This window comes from Nicotiana tabacum, chromosome 7 (genome assembly GCF_000715075.1).
Source record: "Nicotiana tabacum cultivar K326 chromosome 7, ASM71507v2, whole genome shotgun sequence".
NCBI lineage: Eukaryota > Viridiplantae > Streptophyta > Magnoliopsida > Solanales > Solanaceae > Nicotiana > Nicotiana tabacum.
In genome coordinates this window covers 119966152-119984589 of record NC_134086.1, presented here as the reverse complement: position 1 = coordinate 119984589, position 18438 = coordinate 119966152, and the positions used below count along the sequence as shown (strand labels likewise).

The window sequence follows — 18438 nt, the reverse complement described above, 5'->3', positions numbered from 1 at the left end:
AGGTCGGATAATGGCAAAGAATTCTTTAATTCTCAATATGATGAGCTCTTCACTCCTCTTAGAATCATTCATCAAAGAAGTTGTGCTTACATACCACAGCTAAATGGGACAGTAGAAAGAAAATATAGACATATTTTAGAAGTGGCAAGAGCATTAAAAATTCAAGACGTTATTCCAGTCAGATTCTGGGGTGAATGTGTTAAAACAACAGTCTATCTAATAAATAAGTTGCCTACACCGGTACTAGAAGGCAAAACACCAAGCAACTCGTGATGGATCATTTGTGAGTGTTTGGTTGTCTATGCTATGCAAACAATCTACCTAGGTCTGATAAAGTCGCTCCTAGAACAAGGAATGTAGTGTTAATGGGCTATTCTGAGACTCTGAAGGGGTACAAGCTATTTGACTTGGACACTAAGACCTTTTTTATCAGTAGGGATGTCAGTTTTAGTGAAAGAACTTTCCCTTTCAGATCCATGCCAATTGAAAATGAAGATGATGTATTATTCATGCCAATAACCAATTTAGGAGGTACACATCGACACAATAAAGAGAATTCTCATGCTTCACCTACACCATAGCAGCTACCTGATCCAATACACCAAGATGGAAGTGAGTCTACAGAAACTACACACACACATGACATTGCAGATCATCAGACAAATACACAACACATTGCACCTAATTCTTCAATAGAGACAATACATAATTGTCAGCCAACAAAATCTAATGAAGAGATGCCTAACGAGGAACCAATAGAAGGACAATATTCAGCTGAACAAATGGCAGATAATGACAGAGGTAAAAGAGTTACTAAGCTACCCATTTGGTTAAAGGACTATGTCACTATCAAAATAGGGTATGCTAAGTACTCATATTCCATTGCAAATTATGTGGGATATGATCACTTATCTGCTAATTATCAGCAGCATTTGAGCATGTTTTCAGGCCCCACTGAGCCAAGAAACTTCAAGGAGGCATCTCAAGATCAGAAATGGATTGAAACAATATAACATGAGGTTGATGCTTTAGAGAAAAACCACACTTGGGAGCTTGTTGACTTACCTAAAGGGGAGCAGACTATAGGTTAAAATGGGTATATAAAGTCAAGTACAAGCAAAATGGAGAAGTGGAAAAATATAAAGTCAGGCTTGTTGCAAAGGGTTACACTCAACAGGAAGGATTAGACTATCATGAAACCTTCTCACCTGTTACTAGAGCAGTCAAAATGGGCTTAATCAGTGAGGCCAGCCCAACTCAGCCCGCTGCTTGAGTAGGGTTGGGCTAGAATTTTTAAGCCCATTTCAAACTAAGGCTTATAAGTCCGGCCCAAGTCAGCCCGCTGGCCCTTGAGAACAACCGAGGTTGGGCCTGGGCCGGCCCGTGGGCTAAAAATTAGCTAGTAAATATTTAATATTTAAAAAATTAAAAACTAAAAAAAACTATTAACTATAATCCCCATTCCCCAATCCAAGATTGCTCATTTACCCTTCCATATCAACTAAAATTTAGATTTTTGACATGTATGTAATATGCCAAAATTAGTTTTTCTTTTGCTTAATTAATAACGAACTCGAAAAGTTTTAGTTGGCTAATAATAATTATTTTTCAAAAGAAAATATTATTTTAAGTGGTCAATGATCAGTTTGGATTACTTTAATATACTATTAATATTTAAACTGCTCTTTAGTATAGAAAAAGATCAATTTTAAATACACTTAAAAAAATAATTGACCACTAGCAAATTTCAGAAATTTTAAAAATTTTATGGACTATAATGATGAAATCAGCAAATGATATTAATCCTAAATTAAAAAACCTTAGCATTTAAACTTGTTGAAGTAAACCCTGAATCTGAAAAAAATAAAAGAAAAGCATTAAGAAAATATTCATATAACTTTAAAAAAGAAGAGTTAGAGATATAGAGAATTTGCATTTCAATTACGAAATTCCTCGTCAAATATCAAGCTTTTTTTACGCTCTAAGCAAACAAAAGTTATTTACATGATTAATCGACTATATCACGAAAAGGTATTTAAGGACTTAAAGAAATTCTTTTTTCTTAAAAAAAATTGAAAGGCCAGCTTGGGCTGGCTATTTTAAGGCATGTTCATGTGGTCGGTCGGCCCGTCCTAGCCCACCAAATTTAAATACACGTGAGGCTTTGGCTGGGATGGACTGGGCTGACCCATTTTGACAGCTCTAGGTTGTTGCTAAGATGGTGACAGTGAAAACAGTAATCAGTGTTGCAGCTTCGAAGTGGGGGCATCTATTCCAGATGGATGTCAATAATGCATTTCTACAAAGAGATCTACAAGAGGATGTTTATATGATCCTACTTTAGAGTTTTCAGAGGTAGGGGGAGTATAAAGTCTGCAAGCTACTCAAATCATTATATGGATTGAAGCAAGCCTCAAGGCAATAGAACATAAAATTCATAGATGCTCTCCAAGAAGAAGGTTATCTTCAAAACCCTTATGATCATTCTCTATTCGCCAGAAAAGAAAATGATAAAATTGTCATTGTCTTGGTATATATGGATGATCTTCTAATCACCGATAACAGTGAAAGAGTAATTGAGCAAGCCAAGAATACACTGCATAGAAACTTCAAAGTGAAGGACCTAGGTGAGCTAAGGTATTTCCTGGGAACTGAGGTGTTAAGATCTAAGGATGATATACTTCTCAATCAAAGGAAGTACACGCTTGAATTGATCTCAGATTTTGGTTTAAGTGGTGCTAAACCAGTTAACACACCACTAGAGGTGAACACAAAGCTCACTACTGTAGACTATGATGAACATGTCAATACAACAGTCCAGCTTGTTGATTTACTGACCAAAGCTCTAGGAATTACACAGCACCAGTCACTTCTATCCACACTTGGAGTGTTCGGTGTCTTTCACCCTCCAGCTTGAGGGGGAGTATTAAAATAGAGTAAAGAGTATTTAGTCTGCTATATTAGCTAATTACTGTTGGTGTAGTTAATTAAGGTTGTTGGTAAGCTGGTTAGTGAGCAGCACATGATGTGCACGTGATCCTACCAAGTGTATTTGTATAAAAGTATGTGACTTGTGCATTTTATAAAGCAAGAAAGAAAAATCATATCTTCTTTCTCATACTTCATTCTCTCTAGATTCTAGAATATTCTTCTTGCATAGATGAACCCTAGCTTCCTATTTCTGTTAATTGATTGAGATTCACAAAGTTAATCCTCAATTTAATATGGTATCAGAGCAGCGATCGTGTGGCGTGAACTCCGGCATAAAGCTCCGACTGAATAAGAACAATTTCGAGCTGAAAGAGGCGGACATGACGAAAAATGAAGTAAGTTCACTTGATCACAATCATCCATTATACCTTCAAGCTGGATACACTCCAGGCTGGTTTTAATTTCAATAAAGCTCACAGGGCCAGAAATTATACCCTATGGAGCAGAGCAATGAAATTGGCCTTGTGAGGAAAGAGCAAACTAGATTTGTGGATGGATAGTGTGTAATGGCTAGGTACAGAAGGGAATCGGTTGAACAACGGAAAAATACAATGCAATAGTGTTGTCATGGATAGGAAGCACAATTTCAAATGAATTAATGCCAAGTACTGTCTATGCATCAGATGCGAGGAAAATGTGGAATGATTTTCATGAGAGATTTGATCTCTCAAACTTGACGAGAATTTACCATCTCTGGACTGAAATAGCAACAATGAGGCAAGGAACGAATTCAGTAACATATACTTTCAACTTTTTATTCTCTCCTGGTTTGGTTTACAATTGTGGGATATCTCAAGCGATTAGCTATCCCATCTTCTATATGAGATTGTCAATACCATTATTTTTGTATAAAATTTATATCGATATTAGATAAGACCTATAACCAAATATGAAATAAATACAACTCAAATTTTATCCTCAGAATCAGTATCTTTATCTCGGTAACCAAAGGATCCCAAGGATTTTAACTCACTCCAATTGAAATTATGAAGTAATTGAAAAACAGAAAATATTAGAGTTAAAAAAGAAACAATGAAGTGTCTAAATAAAGAGCCATGAGGGGTGTGCATTATTCAGATTTAATCAAAAAATCAAATCAAACCAATCCGAAATTCCAGTTTGGATTGGTTTTTCGATTTTTTTGTTTGGTTTCGGATTGAGAAAATAATTTTTTTAGTTTTTTAGTCTGCCAGTGGAAGTTATGACAATCTAATAGGGAGGTTTGGCACACGGCGGGTTCTTGTTGTTGGAATTAGTCTGGGAATCTAGAGAATATTTGTAGCCATGGAACAGGTTCAGAAAAACAAGAATCAAGTGATAATAGTTAAATAAACATATCTTATTTGTTCTAAAATAGACTTTGGTAGTTTTCACCTTCTCTACTTTTTGCACATCAATAACTAAATACGGAAAAGGCCTAAAAATGCCACTCAACTTTCAGAAATGGCCTATCGATGCCTTCCGTTAAAAATTTTCTATTTCCATGCCATTGCCGTTAAAGAAATGGCCTATCTATGCTATTATTTGACTAACGTATGGAATTTATTTTTAAAATTATTTTATAAGACTTGAATTTCCACGTGTCCTGTTATTATTTGTCTGAATTAACCTCTGCCCCACTTAATTCTAACCTTGGTTAGATCCATCTACCCATACCCATACCCAACCCGGTTAAAACAAAACAAATTCCTAACCCAAACCTAACCCTTCATACCAAATCCCCACTCTCCAGTCGTCTCTTTCATCAAAAATAATCCATTTCTCAAAATTCCCTCTTTAGTCTTACTAGGTTTTTGAACGGAAGCAAAGTTATTGTCGAAGGTGGCTTCAAAATTTGATTTTGTTGGAAGATTAATGTAATTATCAAGGTTAGTAGATCGAAAAACTTATTTAATTTGGTGGTTGTGGTTTAATAGGGTGGGTGTAAATTCAGTTCATGTGGGGATTGTTGTGCATGTGGGGTTACATGTTTTTGTCTTTTATTTGGGGTTGTCTTTCAAATGTTGTGCATGTGGGGTTTAATTTTATATTTTTGTTCTTTTCTATGCCGCCCCCCCCCCCCCCCCCAAAAAAAAATTATCTTTCTAGAGTTTTGTTATTCTTGTATTTTTAATTGCCGAAATGTGTAATTCTGATTTATTCCCTCAATTTTCTATTTTGTTTTTCTTTTGCATGTGAACTTCATTGAAGCATGACTGACACAGTTGACGTGTATTTCAACTATAGGGGTGAATGGGTAATTTCTCCAGAAGTATTGTATAATAACAGGCTGGTCCATATGTGGAATAGGTTTGACCCAGATTTGTTGTCTTATAAAGATTTATGTGAAGAGTTCACAAAAGAGTTAGGGTTTATTGAAGTGAAACAACTTTTAGTTGTTGGGCCGTCGGGTAGGTTCTATATAATTGATGGAGATGATGGTATCAGGGCATTACAGTCTCTTGTTATAGGTTCTATATATAGCTTCAAAATCATGAACTTGTTTGTTGTAGATGAGTTAGAGTTGACTGTCCATACTCAAAGTATTCTGCACCATACTGAAACATTCCATGTAGATGTTGAAGCAGTATCTGAAAATGAGCATGTTATTGGGGACTATGATTTTGATGTTGATGCTCCATCTGATGTTGAATATGATTCTGAAGGACTTGAGGTTATTAGCAAACAAAGGATGAGGGTATTGAGTGATAGGTTGGAGAACTTTAAGGAGTTGGATAAGGGCATGACATTTAAAGATATTGTGGAAGCTAGAAGGGTAGTGAACTATTATGCAATTGCTAATGGATATGGCTTGAAGATTGAAAAAACAGATCCTACTAGAGCTAGATATATTTGTGATGTTGGATTCCCTTTTAGATGTTCTATCTCAAGGGATAAAAAGACTAATAAGTTTAGTATCAAAAACTTGAAGGCAAAACATAATTATAATCCTTGTTATAAAAATTCAAATGCTGATGCAAAGACATTAGCACAATACTTTAAGAATAAACTGCAAAACAATCTCAAGTATACTATTAAGAATACTTAGAGAATGATTTTAAGTTTAATATGACAAGATCTAAGCTTAAAAGGGCTAAAGTGATGATCCTTGAGAAGTTTGATGGGAGTTTCAAGGATGAATATAACAAGCTTGAAGCCTATGGTCAAGAACTAAGACTATCTAATCCTGGGAGTGATGTTGCAATCAACATATCAAAGGATGCTTTTGAAGAAGGAAAAAGGAGGTTCTTGAGATTGTACATATGTTTCCAAGATTTGAAGCTAGGCTTCAAAAGTGGACTGAGACCACTTATTGGTTTGGATGGTACTTTCTTGAAGGGAAAATGCAAGGGTCAGCTATTGGTGGCAATGGGACAGGATTCTATGAATCAGTTCTATCCACTTGCTTGGGCAGTGGTTGACAAGGAAACAAGCAGGACCTGGAGTTGGTTTGTTGATCTTTTGAAGAGGTCTTTGGACCTAAATAATGGGGCTGGAGTGACATTTATATCAGACATGCAAAAGATACCATACTCTTATTTCAATTCTATTTTTGCTTCTGTTTTTATCTGTTTTCAACTGTTGTTTTTACTTCTGTTTTTCTTCTATTTTTTTCTGTTTTCAACTGCTGTTTTATATTATGTTTTTCTATTGTTCTCATCTATTACAACTGCCGTTTTTACTTCTATTTTTCTTCTATTTTTTTCTGTTTTCAACTGCTGTTTTTTATTCTGTTTTTTCTTCTATTCTCTGCTGTTTCAATTATGTTCTGTTCTCATCTGTTTCAAGTATGTTTAATTTCTATTGTTTTCTTCTGTTCTCATCTGCCATCACAGGGGTTATTAGATGTTGTGAGCACTGTACTACCTGATGCTCATCATAGGTATTATGCTAGACACATTGAAGCCAACTGGTTAAAAAAATGGAGGAGTGGGGAAATGAGGAAGTTGATATGGTGGTGTGCTTGGAGTACTCATGAAGAAGAATTTAAAGATCAGTTGTTGAAGCTTGGAGGGATGTCACAGGATGTTGCAAGGGACTTGATCAACTATCCACCAAAAGCATGGTGTAGAGCCTACTTTGATACACAATGTAAAAATCTAATGTGGATAACAATTTTACTGAGTCCTTCAATGCATGGATTCTAAATGCTAGACATATGCCAATTATCAAGATGTTGGAGAACATAAGGATCAAGGTAATGGAAAGGCTTGCAAACTATGAAGGAAAAGCTATGAGCTGGACTGACAATTTCAGTCCACCATGTATGAAACTATACCATGATTATAGGGAAAATCACATGCTTGCACTTTGAACTTTAATGGAGACAATGGCTATGAAATAACAGAAGGTAAAGACAAACAGTGATTTATCTAGAATACCTTGTCCCCATGCTATTAAGGCAGTGATGCATGAGAAGATTGAACCAGTGACACAAATACACTGGTGGTATAGTAAGGAGGCTTGCTTGCTAACATACAAGTACAAAATTCAGCCTGTTAGAGGGGTGCAATTCTGGAAAGTTCTGCCTAGTCAGGCCATGGAGCCACCTGAAATTGTCAAGATGGTTGGAAGACCCAAAATAAAGAGGAATAGGGTTGCTGATGAAGCTTTGAAGAGGAAAGGTGAGTGGAGTAGTTCAAGAAAGGGAATTATAATGACATGCAGGCAATGTGGTGATGAAAATCATAATGCAAGAGGATGTTACAAGGTAAAGCTTTATATTTATTGTAGTTTATGAAATAATTACAATTTTTGTAGATTATTTACTAACTATTGTCTTTGGTTGGCAGGGTAGTGGGGTTGGACTTGGTTCAAACAAGGGGAAAGTTGTGGACACAATCCCCACATTGACATCTTCAGAAGATGAAACACATGAGTTTGGTGAAGCATTCTTTGAAACTGAAGTGGGAACACAACAGTCACAACAGTCAGTATTTAACACTCAAGCTGGAACACAAGAGCTCAACAGTTATGGACCTGATGTTGGAGATGATGAAGACCCAACAATTAGGCCAATGTTTATATCTGAAACTGACACAAGACTAGCTATGAGGAAGGTACAGATGATTGCAACTGGTACAAGAAGGATCCAGTTTACTGGAGATGAAATAGGTGCAGCAACACCAACAAACCTGCCTTATTCACCCACAAAGGCTACTTGGAATGGAAAACCAGCAATTACTTCAAGCCAACTTCAAGTAGAAGTTAGAAAAAAGAAGTACAAAATAAAGGCAAGGAAGGGCCAAAGAGAACCAGCAGATTGATTGAAAGCTAGTTTACTATTTTTGTAATTAGCACTAGTAGCTAGACTGTTTAAAGTATTATTTTTTGTAATTAGCACTAGCAGCTAGAGTGTTTAAAGTATTGTTCTTTATAATTAGCACTGGCAGCTAACCTACTATTTTTTGTAATGTTTAGCTAAGCAAAATACTGTGTGAATACAGTTTGACACTGCTGAATGTGCAGTTTTTATGTCCAGTTTTTACAGTGTTGCTTAGTTTCAATTATCTGCAGTTATTGCAGTGTTCAGCTTCAATTCTGTGCAGTTTTATGTCCAGTTTTTGCAGTGTTATATGGCATCAATTATGTGTAGTTTTAATGTCCAGTTATTGCAGTATTTAGCTTCAATTCTGTGCTGTTTTATGTCCAGTTTTTGCAGTGTAGTATGGCATCAATTATGTGTAGTTTTAATGTCCAGTTATTGCTTCCATGTTTGAAAAGGATAAGAGCAAATTGACAAGTCTCTTTTCCTCATGCCATCCAAACAGTCCTAATTCATAAAATGTTCAGCAAGCCTATCAACTTCAAAACTGCACAATGATTATGCATTAGCTTTACCAAGTCTAGCTATTACAAGTTCACAATATAGACTATTACATGATTCGGGAAAATTGGAAACATGTCCAAATTACATAGAACAAACATATACCTAACAAAAGACCAAACTTTTAAAATTCTAAGCAATGATCATTACATGGATCATTTGGTAGCCCATGCTTCCATGAACACAATAAGGCAAGCGAACAACCAAATCAAGAAAATCGACTGCCGGAATACTTTTTCCCTTAACTCCATAATCTTCAAGTTATCCTCAATAGAAGATACTTCAAGTGCATCCAATCTTTCCCTCAACTCTGTTATCGTTGGAACATCAATAACAATAGAAGCTTCTAAATCATCTATCTTCTTCAACAACCTATTTCTTTCAATTTCAAAAGCTTCCAATTTTCTCTTTTGACTGCTAATGACGATTACAGCTCGCGAGGGAAATTCAACATCGTCCCATTTTCAATACCCACAACCTTGTTTCTGCCAAGTAATTATATAATAAAATCTCCGATTATGTTCCGATAAAAATAAAATATTACACAAAAAATGCCGAATTGCATTATGTAAATTATACTTACTTCAGGCAATGGACACTTGTAAAAACGTCTCCCACAGTTCATAGGAGTTGTTTCCGTAAAATGATGCGCTACAAATCCACAACGACACTTCCTCTTTGAGTCAATTGAGCTGCTTGACCCATCAGACATTTTTGAAGCCACCTTCGACAATAGCTTTGCTTCCGTTCGAAAACCTAGTAAGACTAAAGAGGGAATTTTGAGAAATGAGTTTTTTTTTATGAAAGAGAGGATTGGAGAGTGGGGATTTGGTATGAAGGGTTAGGTTTGGGTTAGGAATTTGTTTTGTTTTAACCGGGTTGGGTTTGGGTATGGGTAGATGGATCTAACCAAGGATAGAATTAAGTGGGGCAAGGGTTAATTCGGACAAATAATAACAGGACACGTGGAAATTCAAATCTTATAAAAAAAAATTAAAAACAAATTCCATCTGTTAGTCAAATAATGGCATAGATAGGCCATTTCTTTAACGGCAATGGCATGGAAATAACATATTTTTAACGGATGGCTTCGATAGGCCATTTATGAATGTTGAGTGGCATTTTTAGGCTAATTCCGAACTAAATATAATTGTCCCATCTCTAGAATCTTTAGTCCTTGTTGAATGTTTTTGGGTGTACACAAGAAGTTACATTTTGCGAACCCATTACCGCATTACGTGTGAAATAAACTAAAGTGAACTATGCAAGTATATTTTACAGTGATGGAAAGACTCATTCCTTTAACACTTGGTCTAACTTTAAATATGCAATGCAAGTGATACATCTCTATTTCTTCATCACACCTCTGTCATTCATGTTCTTTCTATATATATGGTATTAATATTTTTCAAAAAGATTTCCTATATCATGTTTGCATTTTCTCTCTTTGAAGGGTAATTGATGACTTTCAAACTATCCCAGCTGATTTAGATCTTTCGCAATTATAAAACTTGTTTGATTGTGTTTATCAGTTTCTTTCTTTCTTTATGCGATATAAACTCCACATTTTAGTAACAATAAGTGCAGTAACCTTACGATACTTTTGTTGAATGTTTAAGGAAATAAAATTTTATTCCCAAATATCTGAAACAATACATATGATCCTATTAATATTGGAGGCAAAATTGAGAGTGAAGACAAGCAAAATTATATATCTTAAAGAAGGAGGATTGTTATCATTTTGAAACTCAAGATTACTGATAAGCGGCCAAATACTTTCATCTCATAACTTGTGTGGTTACAGTAGGTTACATGAGTTTTTGTAGTGAATTATGCTCATTACGTGCATTCATATGTGTAGGAGCAAGTTGGACGAAATGTGAGCAAAAGAAGTTGATTCGTGACTGATAACTAGGAATTATGATGCATTTTACACTCCTTCATGCTCAAATTTTGATTAGAAATGTGTACAAAATAGTCCTAAAGGCTCACAAGTTGTGCATGATTGCAGGTTTAATCAACAAGGTGACAAGATGTCAAATATCAACTCAAAAAGGAGTGAAACTTGCACAAGTACCAAGACAAGACAAAGCTCAGTCAAACAGGGCCAGTACGGCCGCACACTATTCTGTGCGATCCGTACAAATGAAGTTCAAAAAGGTTGTCATTCAGGCCAAAAGGCAATGCGACCGCAAGAGGTTTTGTGTGGTCCGCATTGGGATCATTGCGGCCGCACTCGATTTAGTGCGGTCCGCGGAGCCAGGGTTCAGAGAGGTGGTGTTTTGGAGGATGAAGGTCAATGCGGTTTGCGTTCCTTTTTGTGCGGACCGCACTAGTAGCCACCGCGGCCGCACTCGATTTCGTGCGATCATTGCCCAAGTTCAGAGAGCTAGAAATTCAAGTCAAGAGCCTTAGTGTGGCCGCACTTGATTTTGTGCGGTCCGCACTAACCTCGCAGGGGTATTTTCATCTAGAATTGTCAGCTTAGTATAAATAGCTTCTTTTCCTATTTTTTAGATAGACACCCGACTCCAATATCTAGCTCCCTGTGGAAATTGATCCCGACCTTAATCGGGTAAAAGCTGCTTCGACCTCTCTCGCTACTCAATAGTAGTACAGGGTTTTTCTCGATCACTTTTTGGCGCCGTTGCCGGGGAGCTAATGGTTTTGTCTATCTATCTAAATAGTCTTGTGTATTGTTCTTCTTTCCTTCTTTGTTACTAACTTGTTTGTATCACAACTTCAGGCACGAAATGACAGCAAATTTTAATGACCCTCTTGGAAATGTGATTGCGGGGGAGGAGGTAAATGATGTTGAAAATGATGAGGTGCCTCTTATACCTCAAGGACAACGTATAGGCCACCAGGCCAATGCTAATGCCAATGACAATATTCCAGACCCTCATCCGCCACCTCCAAGAGTGTCTCCGAGAGTGCTTCCAAACCAAGGCTATGCAAGTGCAATTGTTCCGCCCCAGATTCGGACGGGCAATTTTCAAATAACCAATGTGATGCTGACTTTGCTGGAGCAGTGTGGATATTTCACGGGCGTTGCGAATCAAAATGCTTACAAACATCTTAAGGGGTTCGTGGACACCTGTTGGGGGAGCAAGCAAACTAATGTGTCTGAGGATGCTCTCCAGTTGAGACTCTTCCCATTTTCACTTAGAGGGAAAGCACTTGATTGGCTTGAGCGACTTCCCAACCATTCCATCACTACTTGGGATGAGTTAGCGGATAAGTTCATTGCAAAATTTTTCTCACCGGGGCATATGGCTGCATTGAGAGATGAGATCTTGGCGTTCAAGCAAGAACCCACTGAACCTTTGCATGAGATTTGGGAGAGCTATAGAACAATGGTGAAGGAATGCCCCAACAATGATATGACCGAGGCGATGATCCAACAAACCTTTTACCGGGGCATTAACAAAACAAACCAGTGCATAGTAAACCAACTTGTTGGGGGAAACTTTATGAAGCTGTCTTATGATGAGGCTTGTGACATACTTGACGAGATGGCTGACACTTCTTCTGCGTGGAAAAGTAGAGCCAACGTGCCCCAGGGTGACCCCACGGTTACTTATTTGCATAAGGAGTTACATGATAATGGGTAGGCTATAGCTGAGTTGACAACTACTATGAACCAACTAGCAAAGGCACAGTTACAACAAGTTCAAAATGCTCACCAAGTGAATGTCATGGAGGGTGTTAACATGTTTGTCAATAAAAGAAGACAAAGAGGTCAACAGAACCAAGGGAATTTGGAGCAATTTGACAATAATTGTGGTGGATTTCAAGATGATGATTTTGATGAACAAAGTGAAGAGGTGCAATACGTGAATAATTATCAAGGCCAAAGGGGAAATTCTTCCAACCAACAACAATTGAGACTCCAAAGCAATTGGGGCAATCAGCAACAACAAGGCAATGGTAGTTGGGGGAACAACAACCAAAACTCTAACTGGGGCAATCAGAACAACAATCAAAACAATCAAGGAAATTGAAATGGTAACAACAATTAGGGTTGTAACAATAATCAAGGTGGATAGAACAATTCAAACCAAGGAAACTGGGGGCAAGGCTTTCAAAGGACCCCAATGTACCAACAATCGAACAATCCACCCCCATTTCCATCTCAAGGTCTCAGTTCTTCTAGAAATGATATGGGGAGAACTGAAATGATGTTCGAACAGATGATGAAAAAGAGTGCGGATGCTGATGCTCAGTTGTCTCCCCACAATACGTCTATTCGGAATTTGGAGGTTCAGTTGGGCCAAATCTCCCAGTCCTTGAATACTCGCCCTAAGGGTGCTCTACCAAGTGATACGGTAGTGAACTCAAAAGGTGGGAACAATCATGTTATGGAGGTAACTACAAGGAGTGGACGAGGCGGTAATGTGAATGCCTCCAAACAAAAGCAAATCTTTAGTGATGATGTTGAGTTGCAAGAAGATGAAGTTCCTTTGGTGGTTAAAAATGTGATTGATGAGAATGTGAATGAAAAAGTGAGGATTGATATTCAAGATTCCGAGGTGGAAACTCAAAATGATGTGAAGCCGTCTAGGGAACACATAATAGACATGTCGGAGTTGGTTGTGCCTAAAGCCAAGGATCCTTTGCCAAGGTCACCTCCGCCTTATACTCAAAGGCTCGCGAAGCAAAAAAATGAGAATCAGTTTAAAAACTTTATTGACATGATGAAGAGCTTATCCATTAATGTGTCTTTAGTGAAGGCTCTTGAACAAATGTCGGGCTATGCTAAATTCATGAAGGACTTGGTGACAAAGAAGCGGTCTATGGGTTGTGAAACTATAAAGATGACTCACCTAGGAAACTCTCTTTGGATCTCGAGAATAGGAAGACTCCACCAACAAAACCTTCAATTGAGGAGCCTTCGGTGTTGGAGTTGAAACTGTTGCCTCCACACCTTAGGTATGAGTTCTTAGGCCGTAGTTCTACTTTGCCAATTATTCTTTCCTCTTGTCTTACTAACGTGCAGGTTGATGCCACATTGGCGGTGCTTCAAAAGCAGAAAAAGGTAATTGGATGGACTTTAGCTGATATTCAGGGGATAAGCCCTACATTTTGTATGCACAAAATTATTCTGGAAGATGGATGCAAAGCCCTCCTTGGAGCATCAAAGGAGGTTGAACGAGGCAATGCAAAAGGTTGTGAAAAAAGAGGTGATCAAATAGTTGGATGTCGGGGTTGTGTAACCCATCTCTGATAGCTCTTGGACTTCATTGGTGCAATGTGTACTGAAGAAGGGTGGCATGACCGTAGTTGCGAATTCACAAAATGAGTTGATTCCTACCAGAACCAACACCGGTTGGAGGGTATGCATGGACTACCGCAAGTTGAATAAAGTGACCCGCAAGGATCAATTTCCTTTGCCTTTTCTTGATCAGATGTTAGACCGACTTGTTGGGCGTGCCTTCTACTGTTTCTTGGATGGGTATTCTGGGAACAACCAAATCTTGATTGCTCTAGAAGATCAGGAGAAGACCACATTCACGTGTCTATATGGCACATTTTCCTTCTCTAGGATGCCTTTTAGGTTGTGTAATGTACCGGCTACATTTTAGCGTTGCATGATGGCCATTTTCACCGATTTGGTAGAAGACATTTTGGAGTTATTCATGGACGACTTTAGTGTTGTGGGAGATTCATTTGATGAGTGTTTGAAGAATCTTGATAGAGTTTTGGCCCGTTGTGAAGAACCCAATCTTGTTCTCAATTGGGAGAAATGCCACTTTATGGTGGAAGAGGGCATAGTTCTTGGGCATAAAATTTTAAAGCATGGTATTGAGGTAGACAAAGCAAAAATTGATGTGATTTCAAGGCTCCCTCCCCCTACATCTGTCAAGGGAGTTCGAAGTTTTCTTGGGCATGCGGGGTTCTACCAGAGATTTATCAAAGACTTTTTGAAGGTAGTGAATCCCTTGTGCAAGTTGTTGGAAAAAGATGTCAAGTTCATGTTTGATGAAAAATGTATGCAAGCCTTTGAACTTCTCAAGCATAAGTTGACCACCACTCCTATCATTACCACACCTAATTGGAGCTTACCTCTTGAGCTCATGTGTGATGTGAGCGATGTTGCGGTTGGGGCGGTTTTGGGTCAAAGAGTGAACAAAATGTTTCATCCGGTGTACTATGCGAGCAAGACAATGAATGATGCTCAAGTAAACTACACGGTGACCGATAAAGAACTTTTGGCTATTGTGTTCGCAATGGAGAAATTTCGGTCGTATCTTATGGGTGCCAAGGTCATAATCCATACCGACCATGCCGCACTCCGGTACTTGATGACAAAGAAGGATTCCAAAGCTAGACTGATGCGATGGGTCTTATTACTTGAAGAGTTTGATTTGGAGATTGTGGACCGGAAGGGTAGTGAGAACCAAGTGGCAGACCACTTGTCCCGTTTGGAGGAGGAGGGGAGTCCTCGTGAGGGCCTAGAGATCAATGATTCATTTCCCGACGAACAACTTCTTTCGGTGTCGATGAATGGTATGCCATGGTTTGCGAATGTTGCTAATTTCCTTGTGACTGGTATAATCCCGTGTGAGCTCTCTTCTAATCAAATAAAGAACCTCAAGCGGGATAGTTTGGATTTCTATTGGGATGAGCCGTACTTGTTCAATATTTGCACAGATGGTGTGATCCGAAGGTGTGTCCCGGAGGAAGAGCAATTGAGTACTTTGAGGCTTGTCATTCCTCTCCCTATGGTAGCCATCATGTCGGGGCAAGGACGACTTCCAAAATTCTTAGTTGTGGGTTTTATTGGCCAACTTTGTACAAAGATGCAAGTGAACTTGTGAAGTGGTGTGACGTCAAAGAGCGGGTGGAATTTCGAAGAAAACAAGATGCCTCTCAATACCATCCTCAAGGTTGATATATGGGGCATTGATTTTATGGCCCCGTTTGTTAGCTCATGTGGGAACACATACATTCTTATAGCGGTGGACTATATTTCAAAGTGGGTTGAAGTCGTGGCTTTGCCCAACAATAAGGCCCGGAGTGTTGTTGCATTTCTCAAGAAGAGCATTTTTACAAGGTTTGTACTCCTCGTGCAATCATAAGTAATTGGGGGTCTCATTTTTGCAATAGAGCTTTTGACACTTTGCTTGCAAAGTATGGTGTCTGTCACACCTCCTTTTTCACCTACACCCCAGGGAGGGTATAATAAAGGGAGTTTTTTCCAATTTAAGTGACAATCGAAACGGGATTATTTTAATTAAAATTCAGAGTCGCCACTTGGGATAATTAATGGTGTCGCAAGTCACCGGTTCAAATACCGAATCGAGGAAAAGATTGAATCTGTATTACAGTCTGCGAACACAGAAATCCGGGTAAGGAATTCTGTTAACCCGGGAGAAGGTGTTAGGCATTCCCGAGTTCCATGATTCTAGCACGGTCGCTCAACTGTTATAATTGGCCTATTATCTGATTTTAGTACATGTTTAAACCTATGTGTAAATTTTAACTTAAACCGCTTTTCTTTATTTAATTTTTAAGAAAAATTCAACGTCATCTAAAACACGTCTTGAACCCGGTCACATAAATGCACCCGCGGTCCGTGACGTATTTTATCCAACATTATTGAGATTTAGATTTGGGTCACATAAATGCGCACCCGAGTTTAGGAAGATAAATTATTAAAATAACGCGCCTAAAGCAACTACGCACTTTCAAATTTGCGAGGGCCATGGAAAATTCAACTAATGGCATGCCTCGATTTCTAAAGTATTAAAATTAGTTATATGCGGGCTATGGATTATGAACAAAATATATTGTGGAAAACCATCTTCAATAGGAGAACTATTGTGGATACATCTGCGGTACATTACTGCTAAAGTAAACATTTGCTCCAATATGTGCAGAAAACAAGCATATCAAAATTGTTTGACATAGGTTCAGGTGAAACCAAAATAGAAGAGATCAAAAGATATTAAATTCTTTATTGACAAAATATCGCGAGAATATTCATAGAATTTAATAATATGAAACGTGGCCATTTCACAAGTAGATATACGATACATCACATCATTCAGGCATCTTAAAAGTTAACCGCTAATATAATAAATAAAGGCACTAATTTGACAACTACATACAACACATCGTTAAAACACATCTAAAGGACACAATGATGCAATACTTTTTCAACTTTAGCTAACAATTTCCATAGCTTTTGTTGTTTACTTTCTAAATAATGAGTTTTAAATTCAAAGGGAAACCACATGTACTTCTTCAGCAACCTTCAAATAAATCAAAAAGCCTTCAACTTAAACTCACATTTCCAACTAACTAAAGATAATAACATATTTTATGTCAAACAAATACAGGGATGCAAAATCGACAATAACCAAACTAGCTGAGAAGATCAACACTGATACAGTAGTATTATCAAAGTGCTAGAAAATAGGAGCTGACCTTATCTTTCAAATTCAAACAAAACAACAACGGCAAAGTCAAACAGGAACCGCAAGCAAAATCGAAACCTCAAACCGGAAACCTCATAACTACGTTCTTCGACGACCTCGAAACTCGCCGGAACAGTTTTGGAAGTGGACTATTTGGGGCGTTTTATGGGGTGTTTTTCAGGTGGAGAAGATGAGATCTCGTGGCTCTTTCATGGTGGATGTTAAGCTCTAGATGTAGAATTTTTAGGAGGAAGAAGACCCTCTTTTCGTTGGTTGTCCGTGTATATCGAGAATATCTCTAGTGTATATATAATGTATAATGACTGTATATCGAGTGTATACCCCCTGTCTTCGTTAAGAAGAAGCCATCTTTTTTTCCTCTCTATCTTTTTAACTTCTCCTCCCTCTTTCTCCAGCTCTCTAATCTCTAAATAGGCATCAAATTAGTGCATCTTCCATTACAAATTATACTTTTATCTTCTTTAATTATCCACTAGTTAGTGTTATTATTTAATTTTCATTAGTGTTAGTTTTACCCTACAAATATAGAAGCTTCCTAATTAGTTAGGTAAGACTCTTTTTTCATTTTTTTTAAATAAAACCTAAATTAATTTCTATCCCCAAATTATCTTAGACAATTAAATTAATTAACTCTAATAATTATTACAACCAATTAAAAACCAAATTAAAAGAAAATTGCCAAAATTTGAAAATTAAAGAGTAAAATGTAACATGACTATTTTTTATGATCTTTTTCTATTTTTTCAACAACAACTTACTTAATTAATCTAAAAATGTAAAATAAAATCCAAAATGCAGATGCAATATATATATATTTTTTTTTTTGTATTTTTTCATAATCTGAAATAGTACATAATGCATTTTAAAATAAGATAGAAATATTGCACAATACCAAAGCTAATCCTAATTAATTAAACTAAATATAAACTATTTTTGTGTTTTGAAATTATATAAAGATAAAAATAAGGTACTATTTTTTTAAAATTGTTTTTTATGAAAAGTACATAAACTAAAATACTTGTTTGTAATTTGTATTTTTCTTGTAAGAAAATAAAATAAAAGAGTTAAAATGAGTTGAAATAGCTATATTAGGCCTAAATTAAATATTTACGTGCTCAAAATATAAAATTTTTGGGGAAGATCAAAAATCACATGTCTACAGCTGCCCCTCTTTGACTGGAAACGTGAAGAGTTTTC

At 37.2% G+C, this 18438-nt stretch overlaps 1 protein-coding gene across 1 annotated transcript; it reads left to right on the top strand.

Moving 5' to 3' along the window:
* Positions 1–6039: 6039 nt before the first annotated feature.
* LOC142162255 (uncharacterized) lies at positions 6040–7118 on the top strand. The gene is made up of 2 exons (XM_075218586.1): positions 6040–6531; positions 6807–7118. Exons 1-2 carry the CDS (start codon positions 6040–6042, stop codon positions 7116–7118), a joined length of 804 nt encoding a protein of 267 aa, XP_075074687.1.
* The last annotated feature ends 11320 nt before the right edge of the window (positions 7119–18438 follow it).